Source organism: Equus quagga, chromosome 10 (genome assembly GCF_021613505.1).
Source record: "Equus quagga isolate Etosha38 chromosome 10, UCLA_HA_Equagga_1.0, whole genome shotgun sequence".
Classification (NCBI taxonomy): Eukaryota; Metazoa; Chordata; class Mammalia; order Perissodactyla; family Equidae; genus Equus; species Equus quagga.
In genome coordinates this window covers 80,266,372-80,290,768 of record NC_060276.1, presented here as the reverse complement: position 1 = coordinate 80,290,768, position 24,397 = coordinate 80,266,372, and the positions used below count along the sequence as shown (strand labels likewise).

Sequence of the window (24,397 nt, the reverse complement as noted above, 5' to 3'; positions counted from 1 at the left end):
GTGGGAGGAGCAGGGATACAGGGAGAGCAGATATGACAGCAGGAGATAAGGGGTTTGAGACAAAGAAAAAGACAGACAGATGAAGGAAGGGAAAGTGTGGCAGAGAACAATAAAAAGAGGGTATGTGAAGCTGAGAGAGAATGTGTTCTAGACAGAGGGAACCACTGAAGACTAGAGGGGGAAAGAGGACAAGGATCTTCCAATATTTAAAGAGCAGGAAGAGGAAGGAGCAGCAAGAGAGACTGGAAAACAGGAAGGAGGACATCCAGGAGAGTGAGATGATAAGAAAGTCAAAGTGAGAGTGTTTCAAGGGAAAGCGAGAGTATTTCAAGGAAAGCACGGTCTCAAATACTGAGAACTTGGATAAGATTAAGTAAGATAAGGAAGAAAACTCTCCATGAGTGTGATGTCAGAGAACACACTGGTGAGGCTGGCAGGGGTCATTTCCATGAAGCAGTGGGAACACAGGCTGGACAGCAATGATGTCCAGCAAGGTGAGGGGGAGATGGGTAAATGGAGACACTAAATCAAGTATCAAAGCGACTACCCTCTCTCCCTCTTCCACAAACAGCCTCAAGAACCCTAACAGTTCTGGCCTTTGCCCTTCCATTCACCACTTCTGCGGACCTAGAAGTCGAACTAGGCCTTCTCTCTCCCCCAAGGTAAAGGGCTTACCCTCTTCTTCTTTAATTCAGTGTCCCAATTGGCACCATCATTGGAGTGAACAAACTGGGGAGCAGAGGCCACTCTAGAGGCTGCTTTCTTCCCATTCTGCTTTGCAGGCTGGTCACCACACAAGAGGAAAAAATCAAACAGAGCTAATGAACCCATGGAAATCACCCCTCTCAAGGGGTTAAAGCTGCTCAGAAGTATAGTTATGGGGGAATGAGAGGAGTAAGCAAAAAGAAAGGCTCTGTCCCTGGAGGTCTGCCCATATGGCTTGAGAGAGACCCTCCCTCCTCTAGCCAGGCAGGTACTGACTGAAGAAACCCAGGAAATGGGGCATGGGGAAGAGCAACTAGGAAGGTTTCCCAAGTAAAGGCCAAGGAAAAAGCTAAGTAGCTCCCAAAGTGTGGTCCTTGGACTAGCAGCAGCAGCATCGCCTGGGAACTTGTTATAAAATACAAATTATCAGATGCCACGGCAGACCTACTGAATCAGAAACTCAGGATGGGGCACAACAATCTGTGTTTTAACCGGCCCTCCAGGTGATTCTGGAGGGCCAAAGTTTGAGAACTTTAACCATGCTAAAATCTGAGAACCACAGCTCTGGACCAAGTCTTACTTGTCCACACCTTTCCCAGCACGACCAGGAGATCTAGGAGCGAGGGATAAAGATTATGTTTTGGCCTCCCTCCTCTCCATGAGCAATAGGGACTTGGGAATCAGGCAGACTTAAGTCCCAGGTGTGCCACCTTGAACCTAGGAACTTTATCAGAGACGCCCAGAGTCTCCTAAAAAATGGGATGATGACAATACCTACCTAGGTATATCAAGCACAAAGCAGCAATGGCTTACGGTGGAAACTTAATAAATGCTACTGATTCTCTACTACGGCCACCCAGGAGGGAAGGAAAGCCAGATCTACTGATTCCAATGTAGTGCTCTGTCTAGAGTCATCCAACATCTATCTACTGGGTTTTATGGGCCTCTTCTAGGGCAAGCAACCTGTTCCTGACATCACCTCCAACAATGGGTATACCTTACCTGATGGTGGGACCAACTTACCTTCTTGCAGCCTTTGGAACCTTTACTTGGCTTTTTATTCTCTACAAAAAAAAGAAAGAGCCATCATCCTCCTACCCAATATTTGTTGACACCTTAATGGAGGCCAGGCCACACTGGGAACCTAAGGAAACTTCAGACACCATGTCTATCTAGGCCCAGTACAAGACAGATACAGTAACGGTAGCAACAGTGTCAGAGGAAATACTGGATATAAGGTTTGGGGCATTATTTCAATGCAAACTGAAACAATTCTTGGAATCCTGTGACGAGAGTGACCTGAATGTGCACTTGAGACTCCTTTCTCTCCCCCAACTTCTGACTGGGGCAACTCAGTAATTTCAGCACCAGGCTGAGATGGGGGCGCTGGCAGTATGGGAAGGTGATCTGAGGAGTCCGAGCTGGCTAAGCCAAGGTAGATGCCCTCAGCACATGGGGAGAGAACTGCCCCTTCCTGCCAACCCTGCTCAGGCCATTGCCTCCAAAGGAACTTGCTCTGTACAGCTAAAGTGCAGCCTCCCTTGGATCCAAGGAAGAGAGAGCTCACCTTCTCCAATCACGCCTTAATGAAGCCCAGAAACTTAAGAGGCCTCTCCCCGCTTCAATGAGAAGTCCCATCTGCTACCCCTTCACAGCTGGCCTCTTGGGGAAGAATGGTTGCCCTTAATTCTCACCATCTGCAAGTGGGGCTAAAGGAATTCCTGGGGGGGAGGGGTTCTGGCAGGTCAGGATATATACAAACAAATATAAGAGCAGCTTGAGGTTACCAAACAGAGAACAGGCTCCCCAACCACATTAGGTGGTTCACACTGAAGCAGAGTTAATGTAGGAAACGGAGAATTTAAATACTACTACAAATTCTTAAGGAGATTCAAGAAGATACTTCAAAGGAACTATGTGAGAAAAAGATTCCCAAAACTTGATAATGAATAAAAATTCAATAGATGTAGTGAAAAACATAACAGACATCACTAACAACGAAATTAAAAGTTGGAAGATCAAGGGAAGAGAATGCTTAAAACAGAACAAAAATCCAAAGAAATAAAAACTATTGAGTAAAAATAGAAAATGGAGAATGGATCCAGGAGAGCAAATACCTAAATAATAGGAGTTCCTGAAAGAGAAAAAGTTACAAATGGAGAAGCTATTATTTTTTTAAATAATAAGCAAAAGTTCCTTAAGTTGAAAACAAGCTTGAGGTTTCAGATTAGAAAGGCTCATGGAGCATCAAGATTAACAAAAAAGACATATCCTGGGGATATCCTGATGAAATTTCTGAACTCTAAGGATAAAGAGAAAAATCTTATAAACTTCTAAACAGAAGGAGTTTCCAACAAAGGCAAGAGAAGTAGATAGCCTTCTCAAATCTACAATCCTGAACAATTAAGACAGAAGAATAACCATTACGAAGTTCTTTTTTTTTTTTTTTTTTTTGGAAGAAGACTCCCCCGCTAACTACTGCCAGTCCTCCTCTTTTTTGCTGAGGAAGCCTGGCCCTGAGCTAACATCGTGCCCATCTTCCTCTACTTTATACGTGGGACGCCTACCACAGCATGGCGTGCCAAGCGGTGCCATGTCCGCACCTGGGATCTGAACCAGTGAACCTGGGCCGCCGAGAAGCGGAACATGAGAACTTAACCGATGCGCCAGCGGGCCGGCCCCATTACGAAGTTCTGAGACAAGGGACTGTGTTCCAAAACTAAATTCCTGTACCTGACCAATAGATCACTCTTACATGAAGATAAAGGACAGACATTTTCAGATGTGCAAAGATTACCACCTGTGTTCCCTTTCTGGTAAAACTACTTGAGGAAGTATACCAGCAAAAATAAAAATTAAATCAGAAGATCTCGAGCTAAAGGAAACAAATAATGGTGAGCAGGAAAACTATTAAAACTTACCATTAAATCTAAAAAGAAAATGCTAGTAATCTGGCTAAGAACTATAATACATATTAAGAAAGGATTTTTAAAATCCAGGAAGCATATCATAGTGAAATAGCTCAGAACTAAAATACCAAATTATTTCAACAAAATTCAGGAATCAAGCAATAGGGGTTGGAAAAGGAAAAGCATGAAAGCATGCTAAAGATCTCACTTTGGAAGGGTAGGACAAAAATATTATTTAACTTTGGTAAAGTGATAGAGAAATTCAAGTTTAATCATGTTTGATATAAATAGGAATACAATTACCAACATAACTTTAATTACTGGAAGATTTTTTTAAAAACTTGATCAATTTTTAAAAAGTAAATAAATAAGGGAATAAGAGGAAACAAAAAATATAAAATAAAATAGCTGAAAGTAGACCAAACATATTAGTTACCAAAATGAATGTGAATGGGTTGAATTTCCCTGTTAACAACAACAATAACAGAAAACAAACCCCCAAGTCTCCTTTTCTTCCAAAGAATTCGTGTTGCAATGAAAAGAATGTGAGGTTTGGAATGAACCAGGTTTGGCCATTTTACTCAACAATTTCCATCTGCCTAACTTCTGGAAACTGAGGGCCTACACTAGATACAAGCACACAATGAAAGAAAATACCTCATTTAGAGAGGGGAAAAAACATCTGCTTCAGAGGGGAGAAGGAAGGGGAAGGAGAGAAGGGGAGGAGGGCAAGGGTACACTCATCACTCACAGCACTGCAGCACCCAGGAGCCTCTGCTAATCTGTTTTTCAACATTTTCAGAGAGAAAACTGCTACCATTTGTAAGCCAGCCAGACCTAGGTCCCCATTCTGGCTCTCAATAGCTACCTAGCGATATGACCTTGAAGAATTTTCTTAAATCTCTCTGAGCCTCAATGTCTCCATCCACCAACAACATCTAGGTCAAACTCACCAACTCTCACATCACTACTACTCCAAGGCCGATCTCTCCATTCACCCATCATCTCCCATAGTCTTGCCTCACATCCCTGTACACCCAGCCTGACACTGACTCCACTCTCCAATCTCCCTCTGCTCCTGCTTCAAACTTCCCACTATGCCCTCTGAAACTCCTACTTGGGAGATCAGCACTCCTTTAATTCTTCCATCTCTCTTTGGGAACAATTCCCCAACCTCCTGCCTTAGTGGACACTCAGTTCTTCCCTGAGAACACTGCTTCCCCTGCAGGCCTCTGGAAAGGTGGTGGTTGTTTCTCTGGCACATGAGCAATTTGGGGCCAGTAGGTAGAGGAGGTGACCTCCAGATTCACCATTGCCAAACTAAGACTATTTCTCCCTCTTGTTAAAAAAGAAAAAAAATCCTATTCTTTTTGAGGCCAATGCTATGCCTGTCACCTGAGTCACTTTTCCTCATTCATTGAAGCACCTGGTTCATAGCTTTACTTTCGATCCAAATACTGCCACCATCCACCTGGGTAACTGGTGATCACGGGGCCCCTTCCAACACTTGGGTTTCGTACTTCCTCAACATCCTCACTTCCAGGGATCCCCACTCCATGCAGCCACCTGCCCCACCCATTGGTATGGTGATACCTATGATCATCATCTGTAACTGCTTGGACTTGAGAAAGCAGTCTCAAACACCCCTCTCAACCATCTTCAAGCTCACTTGTTCAACCTCCCAGTTCAAGCTGCTTTGTTCGACTATCAACAAGTTTCATTTGTTCAAGTCTTCTAGAGACTTCCAAAAACACTGAAGCCTCCACTTGGTTCCTTATTCATCAGCCAGCCCCCTTCCCTCCCTGTGCAACTTACATTCCACAGTCTATCAGTACAACAGATTACATACGTGTGCCACCAATCACGGATGGTTGTAAATCTTTTAAGCGATAAAACACTCTCTTTTTTAATAACCATTCAAAAATTACAACAGTTGAAGCCGTATTTGAGCACTCTTTGTAGGGGTCCTCAATAACCTTCCCAGATTTAATCATTATCATTACCATTTGGGTCCAAGGCATCTTCAGCTGAGAGCACAGGGAGTTGTACCATGCAGCACCTCCCCCATCTTCCGCTGCAATCATCCCAGTTAGTCTTATCATTACTTTAGTTGCAATTTAACAGTGAAAGACTTTGTTTTGTGTGCACATGTAAAGCTTTTCTATTTAATGTTTACCATTTTCCCCACTAATGTAGATGTGTATGATTGCTCTTTAACAGGTAATAGGTTCTAAAATACAAAAGGTATATTTTGAGGTCTCCCTCCCACACTTGTCCCTCGCCACTGCAGTGCCCTCACCGCCACAAGAAACCACTCTACTAGTTTATCGTTCATCAGTTTCTTTATGCAAATACAAATATATATTCTTATTTCCCCCCAATCTCTCTTATAGAAGGTAACATACTATAGTCAGCAACTTGTTCTTTTCACTTAACAAATCCTGGAGATCTTTCCATCTAATAGTTTTTCCCCACAATACATTCTTTCCATATAATCTCTCCATTCAATACTGCCTCGTTTTTTTAAACTGCCAGGGTTTTTTCATATGCATATACTCTATTTAACCAGCTAAGTACTGTCTGTTTCATGACTAATTCAATAATTCTATTATCATCTGGTATTTGATGTTCTTAAATAGAGTATAATTAATTTTGTTCATTTTTCTTGTGTTATTTGAAAAAAAAAAGTTGGATTCTTGATGAAAGCTTTTACATTAATATAAAGTAAATGTATTGAATTTTTTGTTTTCACCAAGCCCTACACAGGTAGGGCCACCATTCACACAGAATACAGGTATATCTTGTCTTATAGTGCTTTGCTTTATTACGTTTTGCAGACACTGTATTTCTTACAAATTGAGGGTTTTCAGCAAACCTGCATCAAGCAAGTCTATTGGTGCCTTTCTTCCAACAGCATTTGGTCACTTCTTGTCTCTGAGTCACATTTTGGTAATTCTCACAATATTTCAAAGTTGTTCATTATTATATATTTGTTATGTGATCAGTGACCTTTGATGTTACTATTGTAATTATTTTGGGGCACCACAAACTGTGCCCATATAAATAAATGTGTGTGTTCTGACAGCTCCACCAACTGGCCATTTCCCCACCTCTTTCCATCTCCTCAGGCCTCCCTATTCCGAGACACAACAATATTGAAATAAGGCTAATTAATAACTCTACAATGGTCTCTAAGTGTTCAAGTGAAAGGAAGAGTTGCATGTCTCTCAGTTTAAATCAAAAGCTAGAAATAATTAGGCTTAGTGGGGAAGGCATGTTGAAAGCCAAGACAGGCCGAAAGCTCGACCTCTTGCACCAAACAACTAGCCAAGTTGTGAATGCAAAGGAAAAGTTCTTGAAGGAAATTAAAAGTGCTACACCAGTGAACACACAAGTCATAAGAAAGCAAAACATATTGCTGATACAGAGAAAGTTCTAGTTGTCTGGACAGAAGATCAAACATGCTACAAAATTCCCTTAAGCCAAAGCCTAATCCAGACCAAGGCCCTAACTCTTCAATTCTAGGAAGGCTGAGAGAGGAGAGGAAGCTGCAGAAGAGTTTGAAGCTAGAAGAGGTTGGTTCACGAGGTTTAAGGAAAGAAGCCGTCGCTATAACATAAAAGTGCAAGGTGAAGCAGTGAGTGCTGATGGAGAAGCTGCAGCAAGTTATCCAGAAGATCTAGCTAAGATAATTTATGAAGGTGGCTACACTAAACAACAGATTTTCCATGTAGATGAAACAGCCTCATATTGGAAGAAGATGCCAGCTAGGACTTTCATAGCTAGAGAGAAGTCAATGCTGCCTTCAAAGCTTCAAAGGATAGGCTGACTCTCTTGCTAGGGGCTAGTGCAGCTGGTGACTTTAAGTTGAAACCAAAGCTCATTTACCATTCTGAAAATTCTAGGACCCATAAGAATTATGCTAAATCGACCCTGCCTATGCTCTACAAATAGAACAAAGCCTGGATGACAGCCTATCTGTCTACAATATGGTTTACTAAATATTTTAAGCCTACTATTGAGACCTACTGCTCAGAAAAAGATTCCTTTCAAAATATTACTGCTCATTGACAATATACCAGGTTACCCAAGAGCTCTGATGGAGATGTACAACGAGATTAATGTTGTTTTCATCCCTGCTAACATAATATCCATTCTACAGCCCGTGGACCAAGGAATAGTTTCAACTTTCAAGTACTATTATTTAAGAAATACATTTTGTAAGGCTACAGCTGCCATAGATAGTGATTCCTCCGCTGGATCTCAGCAGAGTACATTGAAAAACTTTTGGAAAGGACTCACCATTCTAGATGCCATTAAGAACATTGTGCTTCATGGGAAGAGGTAAAAATATCAACATTAACAGGAGTTTGGAAGAAGTAGATTCCAACCCTCATGGATGACTTTGAGGGATTCAAGACTTCAGTGGGGGACGTAGCTGCTGATGTGGTAGAAATAGCAACAGAACTAGAATTAGAAGTGGAGCATGAAGATGTGACTGAATTGCTGCAATTTCATGATATAACTTCAATGGATGAGGATTTGCTTCTTACGGACTAGCAAAGAAAGTGGTTTCCTGAGAAGGAATCTACTCCTAGTGAAGATTGTGGAAATGACAACAAAGATTCAGAATATTACATAAACTTAGTTGATGAAGCAGCGGCAGGGTTTGAGAGGACTGACTCCAATTTTGAAAGAAGTTCTACTGTGGGTAAAATGCTATCAAATAGCATCACATGTTACGAGAAATCTTTCGTGAAAGAATGTGTCAATTAATGTGGCAAACTTCACTGTTGTCTTATTTTAAGAAATTACCACAGCCACCCCAACCTTTAGCAACCATCACCCTGATCAGTCAGCAGCCATCTACCTCGAGGCAAGACCGTCCACCAGCAAAAAGATTATAACTCACTGAAGGCTCAGATGATGGTTAGCATTTTGTATTTTTTAATTATGGTACACACACTGTTTTTTAGACATAATGGTATTGAACATTTAATAGACTACAGTATAGTGTAAACATAATTTTTATATGCACGGGGAAACCAAAAAATTCATGTGACTTGCTTTATTGCGATATTTGCTTTAATGCAGTAGTCTGGAACCAAACCCACAATATCTCCTAGGATGTCTGCATGGGGCCACTGGGTTGCACTAATCTCATCTAATCTACCCAGCATGCTATCCAAATGTTATAATTTTCTACGCGGAATATGGCAGGATAAAGGTGGGAAGCACAGACCCGGACCTGCCCTAATGCCCTTGACTTCCTTCTTATACAGGAGAGTCTGTGTACCACATCTGTCTTCTCCCTCTAGGCTGTAAGCATCGTGGTGGGAGGAGAGGGAATTGAGTTAGCACTACTAACTGAGACATTCTAGTGCCTGGCACACACTAAGTACCAAATAGCTATGCTGGGTCAGGCTGGACCCCTGGGACACAAAGATGAACCAGATGTGGGTAAGAAGTTAACAGTGTAGTGAAGGAGACAGACCCGATCATACAACGTCAACAGCCCCAGTTCCTGCGGGTACACAGACGAGTGGAAACCAAGAGAGGAGGTTAACAGGGAGCAATTCCCAGAGGAAGTGATGCATAGGTTGAAATCTGACAAACAAGCAAGAGCTATCCAGTTGAAGAATGAGGGGGAAGGGAGGGAAGAAAGAAGGGATGGAAGAAAGGGCAGAAAGAACAGAAATTTGACCATACTGTCTGTTTTACAGTTAAGAAAAATCCAAAGCTCAAGAGAAGTCAGACAATAATTTAGTGGCGGGACAATGTACACATCCTCTGAGGGGCCAAATTCCACAGAGAAATGAAGAGACTGAACTTTTAAGCCAATACTTATAGAGTGCTTATTATGTGCTGGACACTGTTCTAAGTATTATACCTATTTTAATTCATTAAATCCTCACAACAACGCTATTAGGTAGATACTACTATTATCCCTGTTTTGTAGATAAGGAGACTGAAGCTAAGTTACCGTCTCCCAGGCCACACAACTAGTAAGTAGAAAAGCTGAGATACAAACTCAGTCTGGCTCCAGAGTCCATGCTCTTAATCACTGGTATAAATTACCATACCAACTTACAGGTATAACTTATAAAGAAAAATGTTAGGGCATGTTAGGATTACAGGCTGTGTGATATGGTATTTGCTGCTATTCACCTCAGACCAAGTCACTTAACCTTGCTGAGCCTGTTTCCTCGTCTGTAAAATGGGAATGGGGGATAAGGGGAGCATTACCTCACAAGGAAGATGGGAAGACAATACATATGTAAAAGACAGACTGAATGATCTAGTATATACTGGCCAATTTTTAAAAGTTGCTGTGAAATACTACGAATATTCATTAAAGCTTAGGACTGAGAGGGGGTGGCAAAAGAAACTCACTGTGTCTAAGTTTCATCATGATGACCAGCTTGAAAGCAGGTAGGTTCAAATCTGCAGGCTTTCTTCCTGTTGGAATGAGAGAAGAACCAATTTGAAGACAGAGCAGGGAACCACAATGTCACAAACTCTCTCTGAGCTCTCAAAGGCAAAATAAGGGGGCTGGCCCCATGGCTTATGTTTACACGCTCTACTTCATTGACCCAGGGTTCACCAGTTCAGATCCTGGGTGAGGACCTACACACCGCTCATCAGGCCATGCTGTGGTGGCATCCTACATAGAAGAACTAGAATGACCTACAACTTGGATATACAACTATGTACTGCAGCTTTGGGGAGGAAAAAAAAAGAGGAAGACTGGAAACAGATGTTACCTCAGGGCCAATCTTCCTCACCAAAAAAAAAAGCACACACACAAAAAAGGCAAAATAAAGTGTTAAAGAACTTGGTAAGGAAGCCCTAACAATTAGAGGAACTGGGAGAAGGGGCTATACTGGAGCTGGAGCCCAGTATGGCTGAGTCTATACAAGGAAGGCAACATCACACTACCCAAAGGAAGGCTAGGTCTAAACCTCTCGCCCTGGGTGGAGTCAGTGCCTCAATGCATTAGATGAAGTCCATGGTCCTCAATCCTCCACCCTGTAGCATTATATGCTAGGTAAGGAACTAGGACTAAACTTCTCTACACTGAGGGAAGTGGGGTATGCAAGGACCATCTATTTTACATAAGGTGTTAACAGTACCTCTTTTCCCAAGTAGGGGGTTCTGTGTCTTATCTACCCTGGAAGTGGGAAGGCAGATCCCAAGAGTCTACCCTGGGGAGAAGGGACCACAGAACAGGAATGTTTATCTGTGTGTCTATGTGGACTGAAGTCAGTGCAAAATCTTGGGGAAAATGGGGAAAATGTGTGCCTGCATGTGTGGTTGGTGTCTGTTCCTTAGCAATTGGGGGGTGGGGTAGGATGCCTTCTGTTGCTCTACTCTGGGGTGCAGAGGAACTGGGGGAACTGGCACAGTGGCCACGTGCATCTCCGCCACATGAGAGAGAAGCACAGGTCTGTACATCTCTAAGTTGTGCAGAGAAGGGTCCTGGGTCTCTTCACCAGGGTTGGGGGGGGGGGGATAGGCCTGTCTCCACTACAAGGTATCATTAGTGCCACACTAACAAAGGGGGGAATCATACATGTTTGCATGAGGGGGGGCCTGCACCTTGCCTGGAGCCCCTTCCATGGGATGGGGATGATCTGTTTATCTTTTGTATGGGTTGAAGTCGGCAGTGTGCTAACATTGAAGGGAACAGGATCTCTGGTTCTCTGATGGGAGGGGCAGCAATACACCTACAAATTCAACAGATCGGCCCTTACACTTGTGGGCGGAGGGGTGTCCTGTGTTTTTACCCTGGGTGGAGAGAAAGAGATCTGAGCTCCTCTACCTTGGGTAAGTGGGGAGCCCATATGCACGTACTGTGGGGTGGTCAATGATGTCAATGCCTCTGCGGGGAGGGGAGCTTCATCTCTCTGCATCCTTGAGGTCTCTCCTTTGCTACATTTGGTGATTCTAAATCCTTGGGGGAGGCGGGAGGGATGGTCTGCCTCAAAAGGATAACAAATCTGAGCCCCTCTACCCCGGGAGCCCCACGAAAGGCAGATCCGACAGTCTCTTCATGGATTAAGGTCTGCTGCTGTGTGCCACAGGGCATTTGGGTAATTTGTAAAAAATTTACAAATTCAGTAAACCAGCGCCTCCTTACGGGGGGAGGAAGTTTAGGTCTGATTTTCCACAATGGGACTCACTCTAGCCTAGGAGGGGGGAAATCTGTGCGGTTCTCGGTGGGCTGAGGCTCGCGCCTCCAACCACTTCAAGGAGGGGTGATTTACCATCTCTGCGGGAGCGGGGGCGGGGCTTCCGTCAATTAGTTACACCGGGGCAAGACATGGTGGTCTCTAGGTCTTGACACGAAAGGAAGGAGGTTCCCTATTCCTGTATATTAAAAGTTTCTGAGCTCCTGTATACTGGTAGCCGGGCCGGGGGAGAGGGGGTAGGAATACATTAAAGCATCTATCCTAAAGGAAGAGGTGTGTCGAGGCGGACCTGTGTGCCTTAGTGCCGGTAGAGGTCTACGCTGTTCAGGCTTGTGGGGAGGATATGTTTCTATACAGGTAGGGTCAATGTTGCCACACCTTCGGTGGGTCGACATCTGTCTACACAGGGAAAGTGCAGAATGTAGCCTCACTATCGTGAAGGAAGGAGGGCACCCGACGCTCCTCCACACAAGGGGGGGTCTGTGACTCTACACAGTGTGTCCGGGGGTCTACACCTGTCTAGATGGGGTTGATGTGGATTAAGGCTGCCCCAGCTAGAGAAGCCCAAGGTGACCTGGCCTACATGCCAAACTATACGACCCAGTGGACTTTTTTTATGGTATGAATTAGGACCGCCCCAGGGAGACAAGCCCAGGGCATCCTCACCTACATGCCGATCTATATGGCCAGATTCGTATCTAAAGTTATATGACCGCACAATAACCAGACCCCATCTGCACTGAAATCATTTAATGACTTTTTACATCATCTTTTCTTTTCTCCAGTAAAAATAAGTCACGTACCCATGCCTTATAAAATTAGCCCTAACCCTCAACTCGGGGCAGCAGCAGGAGCTCTGACCGCCCGTGGGTCCTGTCCCCACGCACCAGCTCTGCCTGCCCATGGGTCCTGTCCCCATGCCAGCGGGGGCAGCAGCAGCTGCTCTGCCTGCCCATGGGTCCTGTCCGCATGCTAGCGGGGGCAGCAGCAGAAGCTCTGCCTGCCCATGGGTCCTGTCCCCATGCTATTCCACACTATTCTCTAAATAAAAGAGCACTACTGCCACATCTTGAGAGTCTAAGAAATCTTTCTTTCGACTCCTCGGCTCACCGACCCCGCATCAGGGTGGGGCCGTGCCCCTCTATCCCGCAAGAGTACATGTGGGTGCATGTCCACGTGTGGAGCGATCCCTGCCCCTCATCTGGGCCCTTCTACCCTGGAAGGTAACGGGCTCTTTACCTCTCTATTCCAGGGTGGAGGGCGCCTCTAGTTTCACCTTAAATAGACGACCTGTACCGCGCAGCCGGCTGAGCGAGGGCTCACCATGAAAAAAAGAGGAGAGTCATCTCTTACCTCCACTTCCGGCGGGTGTCTGAGAGGGGAGGATAGCACAGCAACACGGTTGGCCCAGAGGCTGCGCTCACGCCGCCGGTCTGCGACTTCCGGATACCAGCCTCGAGGGGCGGGGCTTCGGATTGACGGCTCGCGCCCGCCGGTCCCTTCCCCGCAGTCGCGCTGGCCCCGCCTCCAGGCTGCCCGGTAAGCTAAGGAAGTAGCCGAGGGGTTGGAGGGAGGGAGGGAGGAGGCGGGGAACCGGGACCGGGGAGGGGACAGGCGGGGAACCGGCAAGGGGGAGAGGGGAGCGGCGGGTCGACTGGTGTGGCCATAAGCCAAGATCTTGTCTCCGGTACCTGGGCCTAAATTTACATGTTCCCGAATCTTAGTGACCAGGCGATCACCATGACCGCATCAGACAAGGGTGGAGATCGGTGTCTTTGTTTACGATGGAAGATGGCGTCGGGCAGGGTGTGAGAAAATGGCCGCCTGGGTCACATGTGTTGCTGAGTATTCTCCACCCGAAGTGACTTGGTTAGCTATTCCTGACAACCTGCTCAGCTTTTAGGGCCCCAGACCAACCCTGAGGCAGCCACTCCCAACTCTTTCTGCAGAAGCTCAGATCCGTGGCCAGGCCCAGGAGCCGAACAACTGGAAGCCTCTCCCACCCGTTTGCCCCCCTCCGTTCCTCGCCCCCCCTTCCCTCAGGCCCCGGAGCGGCAACCGCAGAAGGGAATGAATTTATATGTTTGGAGTTGGGGCGAGTAAGGGTTTCTTTAGAGACCATCTCGAGGAGCTCGTGTCCCCACTGGAGAATGAGGTCTTCCCCTAAAAACAGTAAATATTAGTCCGAAAATGTCTTCTTCCTGGTAATTCAATTCTAGCCCCTCCAACTTCGGGATGGGGCCGAGCCCCTCTACCCCGAGGGTTTGTTCCTCCACCTCTAGCATATCCAGGCAGAAAATGACTCCCTCTGCCTACTCTTACTCCTTATATACACAGGATTCACTGCCCCTGCATCCATGGAGGGCTTCTAACCTCTCCCCCTAGAGAGAAACAAAACTCTGGACCCCAAACCAGCCCTGGCCACCTTTACCTTTCTCCTGCCTTAGCAGATTCTTGCTGTTTCTTTAGGACCTAACTCTTGTCACTTCTGTGAACTCTTCCAGCTGAGTTAAAAACTCAGAACACCTTGGCACACTTGTCACTTAATACTGTAATGATTTATGAGACTGTATCTCCACAGGAGAGTGAACTCCCTGACACAAGGGGCCATATATCTTCCAGCCCACAACAAGACCCAGCGCAAGACTGGTACAAGGCAGGCTTCAGCAGTGTTTGTTAAATGGGTGAGTTTATAGGCCTGTACCACAAATCAATGGGAAATGGACATTTTAGTAGATAGCGTTGGGAAATTTGGCTCACCATAAGGAGAAAAATAAAAGTGGATGCCCACTTATTTCCACATAAGAAAGTGGAGAATATCTTTGTGACCTAGGACTAAGGAAGGACTTTTTAAACAAAGTCCCAAGTGCACAAACTGTAAGGGAAAAAATTGTAATGAAATCTTTGATAGGAGTGAAAATTGGAATTACTACTTTGGAAAACAGGAAGTATCCAGAATAGTTGAAGATGGCCCAGCAATTCTACTGTTAAGAGATATATATGTATATATCCCCTAGACTTTAAATCCTAGAGAAATTCTTATACATATGCACAAGGAGGCATGTGCACAAATTTTTGTAATAGGGAAAAAACATGACCATTCTAAAAGTTCATCAACAGGTGAATGAATAAATAAGTAGTGGTACAGCCATTCAACAGAATGTAACAGTGAGAACAAAATGAACCAGAGTTGCACATAGCAATCAAGATACATTTCAGAAACACAATGCTGAAAAAATACAAGTTGTAGAAGGATACATGAAGTATGAGACCATTTATATAGATTTTTTTAAATCTAGAAAACAATGTACTATGTTGTTTATAGATTATATAGATACATAAACAATATTTTTTAAATTAGAGAATTAAATACCAAATGCAGAATGGTGATTACCTCTGAGAAGGAAGAAAAGAACAGAATAAGAGAGATACACAGGGGACTTCAACTGTTTGTCTAATATTTTATCTGGGTATAGGTACATGGGTGTGTGTTACATTATTCTCTGTACTTATTTGTGTGCCTGAAATATTTCATAATTTTTTTTAGAAAGACTTTGAGGATCTACAACAAAATTAATGGTGGTTAAATCTGGATCAGTGGTACCCAAACTTTGACCAACATCAGAATCACTGGGAGGGCTTGTTAAAACACCAATTGCTGAGCCCCAAGCCCAGAGTTGTGTTTCAGTAAGTCTGGTGTAGGGCCCAGGAATTTGCATTTCTAACAAGTGCTCGAGTGATGATGATGATGATGATGATGATGATGATGAAGCTTCTGCTGCTGCTGCTAGTCCAGGTACCACATTTTGAGAACTACTGACTGAGAAAATGAGATTATCAGTGAATTTAGTTTTTTTCATTGTACTTTTCTGTGTTTTCCACATGTTCAGCGAATATGTATTACTTGAGGGAGCGGGGTTTTTTTTGTTGTTTAAATTCACTTTCATCTGTTCTATCCATTCTCATTTCCTTCCTGTAAGCAACCATTCTAAGGTGTTTTATAAGTATCTTTTTGTTTACATGTGTTCTTTCAAAATATGTACCATTGTTTTATGTGCATATATTTCCCCCAAATTTTTATTTTTCAATTTTTCAAAATTCAGAACAGTTGAAAGAATAGTACAATGAAAGCCCATATACCCTTAATGTTTTGCCACATTTGCTCTACTTCTCTTTTTATGTGTATATACATTTTCTTTTTTGATGAACCATTTGAAAATTGCAGGCAGTATAGCACTTCATCCCTAAATACTTCAGCACACATCTACTAGGACATTCTGTAGGACATTCTCCTACATAACCACAATACCATTATAATACCTAAGAAAGTTTAACAATAATTCAATAATACTATCAAAGATACCCTATATTCATATTTTCCAATTGTGCCTAAAATATTTTTAGACCTCCTCTTATTTTTTGGTCCCAGGATCTAATCAAGGTTTATGCATTACATTTGGTTGTTGTATTATTTTAACTTCTTTAAATCTAGACTAGTACCCCTATATTTTGTGTGTGTGGGGGGGGGGGGTGTCCCTGAGGAAGATTAGCCCTGAGCTAACATCTGTGCCAGTCTTCCTCCACTTTATATGTGAGTTGCTACCACAGCATGGCTGATGAGTGGTGTAGGTCCGTGCCCAGGAACTGAACCTGAGAATCCAGGACACCAAAGCAGAATGCACCGAACTTAACCACTATGCCACAGGCCAGCCCCTGTGTGTGTTTTAAATGACACTGGTATTTTTGAAGAGTTCAGGCCAGTTGTCTTGTAGAATGTCCCACATTCTGGATTCATTTGCTCTTTCCACATGATTAGATTCAGATTAAATATTTTTAGCAATAACAGTACATAGGAGATATCATTTACTTCGTATTGTATCACCTCGGAGGCACATAACATCAGGTTGTCCCACTATGGAGGATGCTTTGTGTGTGTGCATTTTTATTTTATATAAATGATATCTCATTATGTTTCTTACTTTTTTCATTCATCTTTGTGTTTTAAAATCTATCCATATTGCTGTGTATACATCTAATCCATTGCTTCTACCTGCTCATGCTAACCACAGTGTGCCATCACTACATTTTTCCTGATATTCCCTCAATGATGGACAGCAAGATTACCTCCAGCTCCCCAATACCACAAGTAATCCTGTGATGAACATCCTTGTGCTTGTCTCCTTATTGGCCTGTATGAAAATTTATTTTGGAACATACACCCAGGAGCAGAATAATAGCATCATAAACTGTGCATATACTTAGTTTGATGGAGACCACGAATACTGCTAGATAGTTCTCTGAGATGGCTACACCAGTCCACAGTTTTACCATCAGTGTACAAAGATTCCTGTACCCTTACATCCTCACTGATACTTGACATTTTCCAGCTTTCTAGTTTTTCCCAGTCTAAGAGGTGTAAAGTAATATGTTATTTTGTTTTCCTTTGCATTGCCGTGATTACTAATGAATTTTTGAGCATCTCTTCATGTGTGTGTTATTCGCCTCTTCTGTAAATTGCCTGTTTGTATGGTTGGCCCATTTTTTCTATTGGGGTTTCTATCTTTCCTGTTGATTTACTAGAGTTCCTCATATAGTCTAGCTATTAGTCCCCTGTTAGTTTCAGACATTGTAAATAGTCTCTCTCTGTTTTAACTTTGCCCATGATAGTCTTGTTTGAACAGAAATTGTTAATTTTAATGCAACGAAATTCATCAAATTTTTGCTTTATGGTTTTTGGTTTAGGGGTTTTATTTAAAAAGTAGTTCCCTTCTCCTAGGTCACAAAGATATTCTGCTACTTTGTTTCTATTAACTTCGTAGTTTTACCTTTCACCTTTAGGTTTTAATCCATCTAGAATCCACTCTCATATGTGGTGATAGGTAGTGATACAATTTTATTTTTTCCACATATTGAGCCACATTTCCCACCATCAGATACTAAACAATCCTTCCTTTTTCATTGATTTGCCATGCCACCTTTGTCATGTATTATGAAACACACACACATAGGTCTGTTTCAGTTCTTGTACTAATACCTCCTTGTTTTTTAATATTTTGCAGTGTATCTTAACATCTGATAGGGCAAGTCCCTCCTCTTTAGTTGTCTTAGCTATATCTCCACATAAATTTTAAAAAGAGTTTATCAAGCTCTTCAAAAATCCAGCTGCGATTTTGATTAGGATCACACTGAATATATAGATTAATTTAGGGGAGTTTACATCATCACAATAGTGACTCATCCCATCCAAGAACATGGAATATCTCATCATTTGTTCAGTTCACCTTCTATCTGTGTTCTTTATTAAGAGTTTAAAGTTTTCTCTTTAGAATTGTTATGTGTTTTTAGTAATGTAATTGCTAGTTGCTTTATAGTTTTTGTTACTATTTTGACTTTTATTTTTTTGAATAGATAATACTTATACATTTTGAATATCAAACCTATATAAAAACTATACTTTGAGAAGTGTCACCTACTCTTGTCCATTCCATCCAGTTGCCACCATATACAGCCCCCCCACAGTTACCAGTTTTATTAGTTTATTTTGTATTCTTCCAGTGTCTCTTTATGCAGATACAAACAAATATAAATGTATATTCTATTCTATCTCCCCCTTTCGTACACAAGAGGTGACGTACTATATATACTGTTATGCATGTTGCTTTTTTCACTTAATAATACATGCTGGAGGTCTTTCCATATCAGAGCATTAGAGAGTTTCCAGTACATAGAAAGTCACTGTATGGAAAAGCATAGAGTACTTCCACAAAGTGTTACATTATGTGGGTATACAATAGTTTATTTAGCAACTGTAGTCCCCTACTGATGGATGCTTGGGGTATTTTTAGTCCTTTGGTATTAGAAATGGTACCATAATGAATAGAAATTTCATATGTGTGCAGATATTTATGTAGGATAAATTCCAAGAATTACATTTGTACCTTTGGGAGATATTGCCAAAATTTCCCTCCATAGGTGTACCATTTTGCACTCATCACCTGTGTATGAGTTTGTTTCACCACAGTCTCACCAACAGAGTGTATTGTTAAAGACTTGGATTTTTGACAATGTGATAGGTGAGAAATGATATGTCATTGTAGTTTTCATTTATGTTTCTCATCATGAGCGAAGTTGAGCATCTTTTCATATGTTTAAGGTTCATTTTTATGTGAATGTCTGTGAATTATCTATTTATATCCCATCTCTTTTTCTCTTGGGTTGGCCTTTCCTTCATTTCTGGAACCTTGTTATATAATTAGATCAGACCTTTGTGAATGACATCAGTTGTCAATATTTTTTCCCAGTTTAGCATTCTTTTAACTTTGCTAATGGATTTTTTCCCCAAGCAAATTTTACTTTTATGTAAATAAGTTTATCTATGTTTTCTCTTATGCATTCTGGATTTTGAGTCATAGTTTTGTAGTAGGTTGCATTAATGACCCCAATTTTTCATGTGTCTCTCTATCTACACCCTTTAATAGTGCCCTCCCAAACTGACTCTGAGTTTGGCCATATAACTTGTTTTAACCAATGGAAGAGTAGCAAACTTGATATTAGCAGAGACTTGAAAAAGCTCTTACATCTTCTCATTCCTCTCTTAGACCCCTGCTACTGTGACCAGAACATATCCAGGCTAGCATGCTGGAGGGATGTAGGAGACTTGTAGAAATGAGCCTGGTCCTCCCAGCCAGGGCGTCCAATAGCAGCCAACCTCCAGCCAAGTGACCAACTTAGTACAGACACATGAGGTAGCCCAGTTGAGATCAGCAGAGCCTGATCCAGATCATAGAACCTCCCAGCTGACTCATAGACTGTAAGTTTTGGTACATAAATATTCATTTTGGATTTTTACAGAGGATTGTTGTGGCAATAGTCCCCCATCATTATTCTTCCTTTTCAGAGATATCCTGGCTGTGATTGCTTGTTATTCTTCCATTTTAACTTTAATTCAGCTTGTCTATTTTCAGAAAAAGAAAAAATATTAGTATTTTTGGGGGCTGGCCTGGTGGTGCAGCGGTTAAGTGCGCACATTCTGCTTTGGCAGCCTGGGGTCCGCCAGTTCAGATCCCAGGTGTGGACAAGACACTGCTCATCAGGCCATGCTGTGGCAGGCATCCCACATATAAAAGTCGAGGAAGATGGGCATAGATGTTAGCTCAGGGCTAGTCTTCTTCAGCAAAAAGAGGAGGATTGGCAGATGTTAGCTCAGGGCTATCTTCCTCAAAAAAAAAAAAGAAAAAATATTAGTATTTTTAATGAGCTTATAGTAAATTTATAAATTAATTTGACATTTTTATGACTTTGAGTCTTCCTATTTAAGAACATGGGATGCCTTTCTATGTGTTCCTTCAGAGTGTTATAAATGTTTTCTCATGAAGGTTTTGGACATTTCTTGTTAAGTTTTTTTCTAGGTATTTCTGTAGACTTAATGTTTGTGCCCCTCCCCCCCCCCCCCCCCCCCCCCCGCAAATTCATATGTTGAAACCTAATCCCCAGTGTGATGGTTTTTGGAGGTGGGACCTTTGGGAGGTGATTAGGTCATGAGAGTGGAGCCCTCATGAATAGGAATAGTGCCCTAGTAAAAGAGACCCCAGAAGGGCCAGCCCTGTGGCTGAGTGGTTAAGTTCACGCACTCTGCTTCAGCAGCCCAAGATTTCACCAGTTCCAATCCTGGGCGAGGACCTAGCACCGCTCATCAAGCTATGCTGAGGTGGTGTCCCTCACAGCACAACTAGGAGGACCTGCAACTAAAATATACAACTATGTACTGGGAGGCTTTGGGGAGAAGAAGGAAAAAAAAAGTATTGGCAACAGATGTGAGCTCAGGTGCCAATCTTTAAAAAAAAAAAAAAGACCCCAGAGAATTCTCTTGCCCCTTCCATCACGTGAGGACACAGGGAGAAGATGGCTGTCTGTGAACCAGGAAGCAGACCCTCATCAGACACCAAATCTGTGGGTGCATTGATCTTGGACATCCCAGCCTTCAGAACTGTGAGAAATAAATTTCTGTTGTTTATAAGCCACCCAGTCTATGATATTCTGTTATAGCAGCCCCAACGGACTAAGACAGTATTTTTTCTTTTTTGTTGCTACAATAAATGACACCCTCTTCCATATATCTTCTGAGTGATTTCTATATATTAATTTTATATCCTGCTGCCTTACTGGGTTCTCTTGTTTGTAGTTTTTCTGTTGGCTTGCTTGGGTTTTTTGGATATACAATCTTATCATCAATAAATAATAATAGCTATACTTCCTCCATTCCTATTGAATACTTCTAATTTCTTTATCTTTTCTAATTACAATGCTTGCTACCTCCAGTACAATGTTAAATTGTAGTGGAGAGAGTGGATATCTTTACCGGGTTTCTGATTTTAGCATATAATGCTGCTAGTGTTTCCTGGCTAAGTGAAATGCTGGATTGTTGGATTTAGGGAGATATATATACTTACACACATAATTATATCAAAGAAGAAACCATATATTCCCCTTTTATTGAATTTTTTTTATAAAGAATGGATGTTGAATTTTGTCAAATGATTCTTTGGCATCTCTGAAAATGATGATATGATTTTTCTCCTTAGATTTAATAATATGTTAGATTGTATCAATGGATTTCCTAATATTGAATGATTCTTGCATTCTTGGAATAAACCCCACACAGTCATGGATTCTGTTTGCTAATATTTTATTTAGGATTTTGCATTGATATTCACAAGTGAAGGTTGGTCAATATCATTTTCTTTTTCTTGTAGAATCTTTGTCAGATCTTGGTATCAATGTTATACTCACTTCATAACAAGAATTTGAAAGTGTTCCTTCTTTAGGCTCAGGAAAATAAAAGTAGCATTCAAATTATCTGCTTTTTAGTGTTACTAGACTTCCCCTGTGAAAGCATCATGGTCTGGTGCTTTAGGGGGAAAGTAGCTCTTTATAACTTTCTCTATTTCTTCCATGGAAATTGGTCTATTTGAACTTTTCTCTTTTAGAGTCAGTTTTGGTAAATTATATTTTCCTAGGATGTTTTCCATTTCTTCCAGGTCTTTTTTTTTTTGAGGAAGATTAGCCCTGAGCTAACTACTGCCAATCCTCCTCTTTTTGCTGAGGAAGACCAGCCCTGAGCTAACATCCATGCCCATCTTCCTCTACTTTATATGTGGGACGCCTACCACAGCATGGCTTTTGCCAAGCAGTGCCATGTCCATACCTGGGATCCAAACCGGCGAACCTCGAGCCACCGAGAAGCGGAACATGTGAACTTAACCACTGCGCCACTGGGCCTGCCCCTCTTCCTGGTCTTTAAAATGATTTGCATAGAGTTGTATGAAGAAGTCTTTTATGATATTTAAAATGTCCTCTTACTATGGTTGTGTCCAACTTTTCATTTCCTAATTTGTGTATTTGTGCTCTCTCTTTTTCTTGATTATGTTACTTAATGGCTTATATATTTCTTTTCACAGAATCAGCTCATCTATTTATTTGTTGGTTCTACTGTTATCTGTTTCTAACTCCTTTATTTGAACTTCTCTCTTCATTAATTCTTTCCTTCTATTCCCCTTAAATTTATTTTGTTTTTCTTTCTCTAACTTTCGGAGTCGGATGCTTATTCATTTAATTTTTTCCCTTGTTTTTAATGTGAGTATTTTAAGGCTATGAACTTCCCTCTGACCACTGCTTTATCTGTATCCATAGGTTCTGTTTTCATTATCATTATTGTCTAGAAATTCAGTAATTTTGGTTTGAGTTTCTCCTTTGACCCAAGAATTGTTTGACAGAGAGTTTTTACATATTCAGAGGGAAGATTCATTTTACATTGATTTCTAGTTTTATCCAGTTGTGATCAGAGAACATTGTATTGGTTCTACTTTTTGGAATTTATTGAGATTTTCTTCTTTGCCAATATTGATTTTGTTGTTTATATATTATGAATATAGGTTTTCTATATTCTTAACATGGTTTTATTCTTGTCATTCATTTGATCTGTCCTAGAATGAAAAAGGTGAGTAAAAGGTGAGTGTGTTTCAATCTAGTATCTATTTCTCTTTGTATCTCTTAACATTTCAGCTTTGTGAAGGTTGCTATGTTATTTTGTATGAAATTAGTCATAACTTTATATTTTCATTGTAAGTTGTGGCCTTTTTTGTCTCAATTAATGCTTTTTGTAATAAGCTCTTTATTTTGGAGTAATTTTAGATTTATAGAACAGTTGCAAAGATAGTGCGGAGTTTCCGTATACCCTTCACCTAGTTGCCCCTTAGATTAATATCTTATATGACTATGTTTGTCAAAACTAAGAGACTAGCATTGGTACATTACTATGAACTAAACTCCAGACTTAATTTGGGTTTCACCAATTTTTCCACTAGTCATGTGTCACTTAACGACAGGGATACGTTCTGGGAAATGGATCGTTAGGTGATTTTGTCATTGTATGAACATCGTAGAACGTACTGAAGGGGAACAAAATTTGCCACCCCAAAATGTGTCTCTTTAACATGAGGATTATTTTAGGCTGATAATTTTTAAGAAACAAAAGACTCAGAAAGTTTTTCTTGTTACCTCCCCCTTAACTGCCTAAAAGAATTCAGATAAAAAAAACCTGTCTCAGGAAGCGACCACCTTAGTATAACATGAACTAGGTGGTAGACTGAGAGGAGCCTAGAAAAGTCTGTTTGTTGGGCTCCCCTCTGTGTTCTTCTGTTTCTTTTTTGTTGTTCTTCTCTTTCTGTGTGGCCAAACAAACATTTGTTTTCCAAATGTTTGCTGCTTTTCACCTACCAGTGAATTGGCTTCCCTGCCTTTGAAGTCCTTGACTCTCCCCAATCCCAACATCTTCTTTTGTCTTTAGCTGAGGGTGGTATTAGGTGAGAGCTTCAGCCATTTTGACCAGTTACTACGTTTTCCTGGGTTTCTCCTATGTATACATGTTACTAAACTTTTGTTTTTCTCCTGTTAATTTGCTCATGTCAATTTAATTCTTAGACCAGCCAGAAGAACCTAGAAGGGTAGAGGAAACTTTCTTCCTCCCCTACAGTACTTACACAAAACTAGATGGTATAGCCTACTACACATCTAGGCTATATGGTACTAATCTTATGGAACCACTGTCATTCATGCAGTCCGTTGTTGACTGAAATGTCGTTATGTGGCACATGACTACTATCCTTTGTCTGTTCCAGACCCCAATCCAGGATCCCACATTGCATTTAGTCATCATCAGTCAGTGACAGTTCCTCAGTCTTTCCTTGTTTTTCATGACCTTAACAGTCACTTAATATCTTTCATTCTGAGTTCCTAACTTGTCTGATAATTAAAACTACAATCCCTGCTTTCTTTATTTGCATTTGACTGGTTTACCTTTGCCCTTTCTTGTATTTTTAACCTTTCTGAATCAATTTGTTTTAGTTGACTCTCTTGAATACAGGAGTTGGGTTTTGCTCAGTGCCCCAATGGAGAAATGGTTTTCTTTAAATAGGTGAGCTAAGGCCATTTATATTTATTGATACAAAAGATGTTTGGTGTTAATATTGTCATATTATTTTAAATTTTATTTTTAGCCAAATGTTTATACATTAAAAGCATTTTACTATATAG

At 41.5% G+C, this 24,397-nt stretch overlaps 1 protein-coding gene and 1 long non-coding RNA gene across 4 annotated transcripts in view; one reads left to right on the top strand and one right to left on the bottom strand.

Annotated features, from left to right (window-relative positions):
- GNL3L (G protein nucleolar 3 like) overlaps positions 1-13,279 on the bottom strand; it is a 29,528-nt gene extending 16,249 nt beyond the window's left edge. For 2 of the 3 annotated variants that reach the window (XM_046673164.1, XM_046673166.1), the window contains exons 1-4: positions 13,160-13,279; positions 10,008-10,073; positions 1,729-1,769; positions 676-783 (exon numbers count right to left, since the gene is read on the bottom strand). In XM_046673164.1, coding sequence (XP_046529120.1) covers positions 676-783; positions 1,729-1,769; positions 10,008-10,026 — 168 coding nt within the window. In that variant the 5' untranslated portion in view covers positions 10,027-10,073; positions 13,160-13,279. Of the gene's footprint in view, positions 1-675; positions 784-1,728; positions 1,770-10,007; positions 10,074-13,045 lie in introns of all 3 variants that reach the window. The other variant, XM_046673165.1, reaches the window with a different exon arrangement.
- On the top strand, positions 13,217-20,909 carry LOC124245635 (uncharacterized). The gene is made up of 4 exons (XR_006890296.1): positions 13,217-13,345; positions 14,388-14,490; positions 15,354-15,602; positions 20,701-20,909. It is a non-coding gene; the product is annotated as an uncharacterized LOC124245635 (long non-coding RNA).
- Positions 20,910-24,397: the final 3,488 nt, after the last annotated feature.